A 10,939-nucleotide genomic window follows, 5' to 3' on the forward strand; every position below is an offset into this window, starting at 1 on the left:
AATCCAAATGATGCGTCTAAATACGTTTATGGACAATTATCAAAAATAAGTATCAATGGTGTGTGAAAGTATATTGTATAAGAATAAAAAATGCGCTGTATGGACACACAATTCTAAATGTAAATGTGTTAAAAAAAATTTATGAAGTTTATTGATTTAAGTTTATTGAACCAGAATGAGTTACTTTCCTTCATAATTGGCGCCTGGAGACGTCAAGCAAATTTGTCTCTCGCTTCCATCTTGTTTTTCATCATTTTTTAATTCAAAAACCAACACTAAAATTGACATACACAGTGGACTCAAGCTCAGAGGTTTTAGTCAGACAGGAAAACCAATCCTTCCCTGGACACCTGCTCTGAACACATCATGTCGATTAATGTTACATAAATGTTAGGCTAATAATTTATCTAGCTCAAAATAAATGATTTAGGAATTGTTAATATGTAAAACATGTATTCGTTCATTTATTGACTACAGATGATTACAGCTCTCTGGCGCCACCTCGTGGATCAGCTATCAAAGTGCAATCAGTCGCGGAGAATGATGAAAATAAAAATAAAAAGTGGACTTGAAGGAAAACGTTTAATGTGTTATAGTGATTTTATTGTGGTTTAACTGTTTTTGCTTCGAATGTCAATAAAGAAAGACAGTGCATAACTGAATAGTATTTAATAAAAGTAAACCAATACTTTGGACAACCAAATAGAAAAGAATAGTGTGTAGCGTCATCAAATTACAGTTATTGCATTCGGTAACATCAACATCGTATAACAAGCAGATTGTCCCAAAGGTTGCATAGTACAGGTGAGTCAGGTGAGTCAGGTGACTCAGGTGAGTCAGGTGAGCTACAGACCACCGGCGGGACGTTTGTCGCACGTCAAACATCCTGCAGAGCCACAATCAGGACACTTTAAATGAAGAACTTCAGAAACACATCCATGTCCTCGGCTACACACAGGTGCGTTCCTGAAAGAGAGACTTCGTGACGGACTGTCGGGACCCCTCGCAGGACCGGTGATGCGGGGGCGATACAGGAAGCTGTATAACAGCCGACGCAGCAGAAGCAGACACCAGTGTCTGGTCCAACATAAGATCATCACGACGTGTCACAATGTCAAATGTATTAGTGACGCCCAGATACACAACAGGAGGGAGCCGTGAACACGCACATCATATATTTTCTTTAACAGTGTCATTTGTAAACACAACAGACAAACTCAAACGATAACAACAAATGAGAGCCAAGTAACTTAAACACTGATGAACAACAAAAAGTTAGTCAGAAACTAAATCCCAGCAACATAACTTTCAGATCTTTGGCAGCAAAGCATGTTTTTTTTCCTTCTTTAAACATATTATTAAATTAAAAATTGAGACGTCCACACTGGCTTAATCAACCACCTTCACGTCAGGAAATACGAGGAATGTAACCGTGGATATAAAGGTGACTTTTGAGGGGATAATATAAAAAAATACTCTAATATAAACATAAGTATAATGTGAAGGATCGTTGAATATTTTATATCCTAAGAGCTTAACAAAAATGCTGACATGGCAACATTAGGTTTTTTGGACCAGTGGCCAAGACTAAGCTGTGGAATACAATGAAATATTCCATTTCTTATGGCAATAATTTCAGTAACTTTATGAAAATAAATAAACGTGTGACAATGCAGAGTTTCTCATTATTGGTGCGTCTATCAACGTGTCAATCAAAGTGTCATCCATCCATCCTCACACCTAAAACAGCAGCTCCTTTTTTTTCTTCCTTATCTTTAAAATATTGTTGATGTCAAACTTATAGAAAAGGATACAAGTGCAGACTCAACCGAGACCAATCATGTATGTGACGAGCCGACCTTTGCACCCAGAGAGACAGGAAGTCCTCAGAGGTTCAGACTCGCAGCAGAGACAGCTTGTTCTGTAGTCCTAGACCTGCTCAAGGGTTGTTCTTCAGCACCTTCTCGTCCAGCTGTGACGTCCACGGACTGAAGCTGCTGCAGAACCTTCCAGGCGCTGGAGATCCGATGAGCAGCAGCGTCACTGTATGGAACACGACGACGTGTCAAAGCAGCAGCAGACTGAGGAGCCCAAAGCTTTAGGAGGGATCAGGTCCAGGTCCTCGTCGTCGGGGATCTCGTCCAGGTGGTAGCCGTCCTGCAGGAGCTGCCTGCTCAGATCCGGATGAACCTGAGGAGGAAGATCGGAAGTAAGATTCTATGGAAATATATAGGTGGCGTCAGAATATTCAACGGTTGAATTTAACATTTAAAATGTTAATCATTTAAAAAAAAAATGTATTTAAAGGTTAATTTTGTTTAACCCTTGTGTTATTTCTGGGTCAAGGTGACCTGGGGGCCAAAATAAATACTTGGAATATTTAAAAAATGAATTTAATTTTGTTTTACACATGTTTCATATTCTTATTCCCAAAAAATCAAAAATACATGTTCTAAATTTAATATTTTATCATTTGTAGCCTTTTAAATTCAATATAAAAATGTTGGTATAATTGTGCCACTAGACAATACCAAAAAGGTTACAAGCTACTTCGAACTTTCAGCCAATCATGTGACACACAGAAGATCATGTGATGTCGTAGAAGCACTGAATCAGAATCAGAAACCTTTATTTGTCCCGCGAGGGGAAATTCGGTTTAACAACAGCAAGAGCAATATACCAAAAAAATAATAATAAAACACCCAGAAATAAAATAAGAAAAAGAAAAAGAAAATCTAAATAGAATAGAAAATAAATCTGCACTATATAATATATACAGATATATATATATATATATATATATATATATATATATACTGGAGCGTCAATTAATCATAGTTGACTCCAAAGCAACGGTAAGATTTCAGCCATTTGCAACAGTTGGTAGTTTACAGCTTGTTGTAAAAGTAAAGGTTAACGTGAGTGTTTCAGTGCTACTGACTGGCTTAAAAATATTTAATTTAGAAAAGGTATTTTTGGATTATTTGAATCAAGATTATTAAAATATATGTGTGATAAAGTAATTTATTTTGAAAATTTTCATTATTTTTAATTAAATTATTTTTTAAATCTAATAAAAACAAAACCATAAATATCATTGAACTAAATCGTTTAAAATGTTAAAAGTTACGACTCTGTGACAAACAAGCTCATGAACCGGTTTTATGTCAGAATGTAAAGAATGTATCAAAAACCTCCGCTGACGAGTATCCTGATGAGCACTGCTCGAAGTCCATCTCTTCATCGCTGGAATGACACAAGGTACTTGTTTAGTGACATTTTATAAGCAGCAAACAGGTCGAAAGGTCGTCACCAGGAAGTGGCGACCCGCTGTGAAGAGGGGGGGGGGGGCTCAACCCCACCTCCCCCCCGGATATCAACGGCATTAGCACGTGTGTCTTTGACCGAAGACAGAGTTTCACTTGCAAATGCAAATCACACAGTTAGCTTCGATGAAGGTCTTCAAGGTCAGTGTGGGGTCAACGTCACTGAAGCGAGTCAGAACATTTCCTACCTGTCGGAGTCAAGAGCGACCAAGGTGTCCTCGGCATGTTGGCTCAAGGCAGCGTAGCCCTTGTTGTACTTCACCGTCCTGAAGAAAACATCAACGACATTCATCCAAAAATACAACACACCTAAGAGTCTACAAGTCAACAACAACAAGTATCTCTAGAAACGAGACACTTTCAGTTGCAAAGAAACACTAGATGTTAAGTATAGAAGTTTGATCAACTTGGACATCTTGAACTGTGTGTGTGTGTGTGTGTGTGTGTGTGTGTGTGTGTGTGTGTGTGTGTGTGTGTGTGTGTGTGTGTGTGTGTGTGTGTGTGTGTGTGTGTGTGTGTGTGTGTGTGTGTGTGTGTGTGTGTGTGTGTGTGTGTGTGTGTGTGTGTGTGTGTGTGTGTGTGTGTGTGTGTGTGTGTGTGTGTGTGTGTGTGTGTGTGTGTGTGTGTGTGTGTGTGTGTGTGTGTGTCTGATCAGATCAAACCTCGACAACACACAATTCTGTGCTCGAGGCACTCCTTGAAATATTAATACAAACCATAGTGTGGTCAGAAATGAACTGAATTAAATGTAATGTTTTTCAAAATAATATGATACAAAGTGCTGATTGCAGAAGACGAGATGAGGATTTAATCTTGTGTTACCTCTTGTGTGTGTGTCTCGACGGATGCATCACTGGAGGTCCTTGTGCAAGAGCTTTCTTCTTCAGCGCCTTCCTCGCCATTTCTCTGTGTTTTTCTGTCGGTAAATAAGAGCCTCAGTATGAACATAAAAACATTTATAGCACCCCTAAAACAGTCGATGTATCTTTCAGGTTGGCGGACCGGTTCTGGTCACACAGTCAGATTCTCTTGGGGTTCAAAATATAGAATTTAAACGAAGACGATTAGATCAAAATACCGGATCAACACCAAGTAGGTTGACAAGGTGAAGGACGACTGTGTCAGGAAAGTTTGAATGTAAATTAATGCAGCAGTTATTTAAACTATGTATACTTGTCTTATTTGGCTTAATGATGAGTTACATTTACCTGACTAGTCCAGAAAAGGGGTTTATTTTAAGGTATTAAGATACAAAAGAATCCTGAATTATTAAAATGTACCTTTAAATTTTTTACAACACGAATAATTCTGTATTTTTAATATCTTGAAATTCTTTTTTTGCAGTATAACATGATATGATTCAGTCAGTCCTGACACATCATGCAGGAAGTTATGCCAGAGGAACGAACATTATTGGCACATTTTCCTGATGAAATGTGAACCATGAAGACTTCCTTTTTTAATCTTAATGGGAAATGTTTGACTCAAAAGTCAAAGTATTTTTAGGTTTGAAGACCAGCATTTATTTATGCAAGATATCTCAACACATCTGTTAAACACATCAACGTCAGATGATGTTTTCAAAAATGTATACGTTGTTATCTATCTGTCCACGTCACTGCATGTCTTGTAAGATTATAATTATTGTCCAATGATGATCGTCCATCTTTGTGTTCATCTTTAGCCGTCATTTTATTTGACAAGATCATCGGCTCTGATACAACAACTAAAAATACTAGACAAGATGGACCAACCACCTGTCAATCAAACACTCAATCACAAGCTTCACTCAATGTTGTAATTTTACTGTATTTATTTATTCTACGGAAAGCTGCACTGTTTTTTTATTTGCAGCTTTTATTTTAAAACGCAAATGTGTACATTAATTGTATTGAGAAAAAAAAAAGAGCCTTTATTCCTGTTTCTAAAAAAAATGTCATAAAACATGAATGATAATAATGCATCCAATCTCATACACCTGGGTAATATAGATACTATTCTATTACTCCCTTACCAAACTAAAACAAATAACCAACATAAATGTGTTGATAAATGCAAACACATTAAATATACATGATCTTTAACATGGACTACACCCTCTCAGAAGTTGGTACTATATTGACAGTTACTCAGAAACAAAATAATTCACTATGCTTTAGTACATTTAATTCTAGATTCAAGTTCATTTAAAATTAATATCTTGAAATCTGTCTGCGAGTTGGCAACATGTTCTTAACCAGTGTATTTGTATAAAGATGTTATGAGCTGGTTTAAAGGGACGTTGCTTCCAGCCTTATGTGGTTTCCACGGATATTAACGCAAGCGAAAGTATGATTGATCTCGTGACTCAGCTGACTCAGTTTACCACAGTTTTGTTTCAGTCGCCTGCGACTCCAAGTCGATAAAAAATTAAGTAACATTGATCATCCTGAGGCTCACACGGGTTGGTTTTATCCAAGTCGACACATACGTAGTTTGAGGTGGATGGCAGGAGCTCTGGACATGATGTAAGGTCCTCTCTTCTCCATCGGTCTGATTCCTCCATCGGGGATCTTGGACCTGGTGCTGCTGGCAACTCCCTGAGGCTGCACACATGTCATTGTAGACAGAAAATGAAGTTATTTTTGTATTGAAAATTGCTTTAATATATAACAATGCATGCCTTAAACATATAGGAAAAATACAATGCATCTAGTAGAAAACCTTTAAGTATTCTAAGTTTGTGTTAATATTACTAACACAGATATGTGGCATCTTAATTTGTCAAAAACATAGATTTGTGTGTAGAGATGACGCGCAGATTAATAAGAATTTTTAGGGTTTTTTAGGAGGTAAACAAACTCTACTGCCCTATGGTCGCTGGGTTAGTTAGCCTCCTAGCACAACAAGCTAACAGTAGCTGGATTAGCATCGCTAACATTACCGTCCGGACTTGCGGCTCAGGGAACTCGTCCAGCAAGCTGCTCTTCTCCGGCTCCTCCATGATGTCGTTCATCATCTTGACTGTCACGCGATCAACCACAACATTTTGGGAAGAGTTTCACCGGTGGTGGTTGCTTTCCCTTCCCTCGATAAGGTGGGGACTTCCGCTAGCATGAGCCGCTGTCACGCTACCACATTAGACGTTCTTATTGGACTTCCGGTTTGCACTTCCAAAATAAAAATAAATCTTATTTTCGTTTATATAGGATTCATTTTCAAGCTCAAGTTTAAAAACTGTCCTTTATTAACATAAGTTAATAAATCGCATTTTGTTCACTCTATTAGGGTTGGTATTTGAATTTTAGTTTTCTGTTGTTTTTCACAAAATACACAGTTCGCTGGAAAATGTAACAGTTATTTTCCAATGACATAAGGAAGCAAGACGTTTTTAGGGGAAAATCTGACCGGAATTGGCTTTTTTTCCCATTAATTGAGGTTCATCATATTCTTTTAAATGTGATTAACGTCATTTTTATTATCAGAATCAAAAACGTGTATTGCCAGTGTCATAAACACTGTTGTAAACTATTTTTTATTTATTATAACGCATGTTTCATCACTGCAGAAACATGTTTGACATGATTATCAACTCTCTTGTCCATTTCAGAAAATGTATCTTGTTTTGTCAATGTCTTGGATTACGATTTACGAGCCTTAAAGAATTTAACCGTCTTGGGACATTCCAAAGCCAGAGCTAAAATTTCCCTCCACCACAGATTCACATTTAAAATTCAATCCTATGATCTATCTTTGAGAATGTCAAGTGAACAATCTCTTCTTCCATCCATCAACAACTGCCTCAACATCAGGATGAGAAGGTCATGTAGAAAAATGTGCAAAGGCTTGAATCTCATATTTATTCCATTCTCGCATCTTTGACGGACGAGGACACTCACTTACCTTTAACCTGTTTTTCTTAAGAGGATCACAGGAGCCAGTCGCAGCTGACAGAAGTGAAAGGTCAAGCACTGCCAAGACAAGTGTGCAGACAAGCAAGACTTTAGGATAAGCTCTATATCTAAAGCCTCTTGGGACATTTTAGATCCAACGTAATGTGTTCATGTGCAGGAGGTTAATGTACAGCTAAAATAAACACCTCACTAAATATCTTACGCCAACCCAAAAAATAAAGATCAATGTAATGTATGGAAATAAATATACATGAAATCAAATTTGATGAATAAAATACAATAAATAAGAGACATTATAATAAAGTGGAATATTCAATTAAATCATACAAATCTAAATGGAATAAAATACACTAAAAAAAATTAAATTATATTTATGATCAGGACATCAGACGGGAAGAAAGAAAAAAATGATTATATTATATACAATTATATTAATGAATTATTCTATATTGCAGCATAAAGTAAGATCAACACAAGTGTTTGATTGATAGTTTTTATTATCATTCCGACCACTTTGTACACAACAGAAGGTCATGGATTCAATTAATAATATAAATATTTTTTGACAAGACAGGATCCAGAGCACACTTCTCACACAGCCAACAACCTGAGGGCAGAGAAACACAAACATCAGAGACATTTTAGAAGAAGCAAATCAGTTTTTTTATGAAGGACAGTCTTCAATGGATATAAAAAATCTCTATTACAGCTCAATATCGCCGACTGAGTTCATGTGTTCTGCACCATCTAGCGGTCAATTCCTGAACTGCATTTGTGCAGAAATCAGTTTTACACAGATTTATTTTCCAGGCACATGCTGCATCTTTTTTTCTTTTAAAGTTAAAGTAACGTATATACATGTGTCACACTTACAAAAATACTTTTAGAATACTGGATGGTCAGTTGGAGGTCAACAGGAAAGACAGAACAGTAAATGGCTGCTCTTGTTGTTTCACTAGATCGTTTGTTGTTTTTCACCAACTACAATTATCTAAAGTTTAAATCATTGAGAACAGATGTTTGACCAACACAGCATAAATCTTTTCACCATAACTCATTTGAAACTCAGCTTTGAATTTCTTCATCGTCTCTCATTAAAAACTCGACTTATACTAAAAAAAATTCTCAATCTGGGAAATCAACAAAAATGCAATTTCAGAAGAAAATACTTTTTCTTAGCGTAGATTTATGTTCAACAAACATTCATGACAGAACCGAACGATGCTGCAGACAATACGTCAAATAAAGAAACGCACCTCTGAGGTCTATACTTTGTCGATGCCGAGCTCCTCCGGTGTCGCGATCCCAAGTTCCGCCAGGGTAGGCTGCAGCTCCTGGATCAAGTACGGGTAGATTTCCTTATGGGGACCGGCTTTGTCCTTGGAAAGGAAATTAAAAAATATATATCTTAATGCATAGTTATGGTTCTAAATTTAAAAAAAAAAACTCTACAACGCAGATGATTTAAGGGCAGAGTTTCGGTGGATGACGCGCTCACCTTGACGACCTCGAGGATCCTGACGGCACTGGCCATGTCGTCGAGTCTCCTGCAGGCGCGTAGAGCTGAATCCAGGATCTTGGGTTCAGGTACCAGGTCGTACCCAGTGAGGGTGTTCACGCCTGGAGATTCAAACGTGATCAACAACAACGACGACGACACCAAAACAAAAATATGAACACATTTAAAATGACATTTAAACATAAAGAAGGTATAAAAGATACAAAATAGACTCCAAATTACACAGAAATGAAAGAGTAGATAATGATGCAGCTCTTTGAGTCAGTTACCTTTTCTCAGTTCCCAGCTGTCAAGGTCAGGCTTGCTAAAGTAGGTGACCCAGCGGGCGTCAAACTCTTCGTCCGTCTCCGCTTTGCCATGAGAGTACAACCTGGAGGCCAGTGGAGCTGAAAACAGACAAAAAATGTTTGCGTGTGAAAACAGCATATTCTGTCGCAGGTGTAAATTAAAAAAATGATGTTTGTAAATGAGGCAAACATTAGTGATACGTTTTTAAATCAGCTTCAACTTGTTTCCATCACACAAGATTCATAGATTCAAGATTCAAAGTGTTTATTGTCATAGGTACTACGTAGCATGAAATTCTTACTTTGTACACCCAACAAAAGTGCACAGTAAAACTAAACACACACATATACATATATACACATACATACATAACTATATATACATTTGAAAAAATAAAAAACAGAGCAACAAAAGTACAAGTAGTGCTAGGTAACACATTAATAACACAACAATGTTCTATTCCACCGTTTCAAAGAACAACACACACACGGAAAGGCTGTAAATATGTGTTGATATAGTAACTCAAGCAGATCCGTTACAACTTTGTTATAGATATAGAAAATAAAGATGACAGAAATTATTTGAAAAAGTAAGAAATAATACTTTATTCTTTTTACTTTATTTAACTTAAATAAGATTATAAATAAGTAAAAGCGTTGCAAAAACGTTAACTATCGAAAAGCTTATTTTTTAATCAAATTGAATGCTCTCAATTTAAAAAACTTTATTTGTTTGTATTCCTCGCTAACGTCGTGACCTGCTAGCATACAGACAGACTGTTATGCATGTAGTGGACGATGACCCCTCTGTAGAGGAATGTGTCCTAAAAACTGAGGTAAAACGATTCTAATAAAAAAATAACAATCTATTCTGATATTCGATCAATAACAAGTGTCTGCGTTTTAGTTGCGCGGACTGACGCTTATGAACTTTCTCGGGTCACGACAAGGTCGTGTCTGTGCAGAACCAGTTTCGCGCCTCGACCTTTAAACTGTTATTATTTAAAATATCAGCGAGAGAAACATGTTGACGTCCATAATTCTGCTGTGAATTCAGACAGAAATGTTCATTTATATATCAGGGGAGGCGGATGCTAAGCTAAGGAGCTACACCGGGTGAGCCGGTTCTACCGTTTTATGACAGAAAAACAACCCGCTTTGACGTCGAACAACAGGCGGACAGACGTACCGGAGCAGCGCGGCTGTGAGCGGGTCAGAGCTCGGACTCCTGAGCTCGACACACGGAACAAGGCTCGGAACATCTTGTAGCAGCGAACGACCGCACAGGAGACTCTGTCTGGAGGACGAGGACGGGACGAGCGCGGTCACGTGACTCACGGAAACTCACGAACAGCCGACTTCGCTTGTATTTGAAACTCTTTGATTTAAACCGTGTGTACGTTTTTTTGGGGCTGATAAAACAAACCCGACAACATCCCCGATTGATGAGCCAAGTACATTTAAACTGGATTAAAAACAAACATTTTTTTTTATTTAGGACACGCATTTTGACACAATTACACACATCCACCACTAGATGGAGTCCTGGCACTAAAAAACAATACAAAACAAAGAGTTTGGCATTAGTGTTTTACAGTAAACAAGCGATATACTTTATTGATTATTGTTTACTTATTAAATGAGACTCGTGTTTCCTGGTGGAATGTTAGGAATTTAAGATGAACGTCCACATTTTGCAAAATGCGTTCGGGGGATTATTTTGTGCTGTAAATTCAAATGTGTGTGTGTGTGTGTGTGTGTGTGTGTGTGTGTGTGTGTGTGTGTGTGTGTGTGTGTGTGTGTGTGTGTGTGTGTGTGTGTGTGTGTGTGTGTGTGTGTGTGTGTGTGTGTGTGTGTGTGTGTGTGTGTGTGTGTGTGTGTGTGTGTGTGTGTGTGTGTGTGTGTGTGTGTGTT

At 37.6% G+C, this 10,939-nt stretch overlaps 2 protein-coding genes across 2 annotated transcripts; both read right to left on the minus strand.

Moving 5' to 3' along the window:
• Nucleotides 1-654: 654 nt before the first annotated feature.
• Nucleotides 655-6,425, minus strand: fam219b (family with sequence similarity 219 member B). Its single transcript, XM_087793618.1, has 6 exons — nt 6,250-6,425; nt 5,797-5,911; nt 4,149-4,242; nt 3,515-3,592; nt 3,195-3,246; nt 655-2,190 (listed from the first exon to the last, which is right to left on the minus strand). The coding sequence occupies exons 1-6, from the start codon at nt 6,322-6,324 to the stop codon at nt 2,041-2,043; spliced, it is 564 nt and encodes a 187-aa protein (XP_087649744.1). The 5' UTR covers nt 6,325-6,425; the 3' UTR covers nt 655-2,040.
• Nucleotides 6,426-7,698: 1,273 nt separating this feature from the next.
• Nucleotides 7,699-10,369, minus strand: cox5ab (cytochrome c oxidase subunit 5Ab). The gene is made up of 5 exons (XM_087793619.1): nt 10,215-10,369; nt 9,008-9,124; nt 8,718-8,839; nt 8,476-8,598; nt 7,699-7,826 (listed from the first exon to the last, which is right to left on the minus strand). Exons 1-4 carry the CDS (start codon nt 10,285-10,287, stop codon nt 8,485-8,487), a joined length of 426 nt encoding a protein of 141 aa, XP_087649745.1. The 5' UTR covers nt 10,288-10,369; the 3' UTR covers nt 7,699-7,826; nt 8,476-8,484.
• Nucleotides 10,370-10,939: the final 570 nt, after the last annotated feature.

This window comes from Callionymus lyra, chromosome 6 (genome assembly GCF_982586985.1).
Source record: "Callionymus lyra chromosome 6, fCalLyr1.hap1.1, whole genome shotgun sequence".
NCBI classification, from domain to species: domain Eukaryota; kingdom Metazoa; phylum Chordata; class Actinopteri; order Syngnathiformes; family Callionymidae; genus Callionymus; species Callionymus lyra.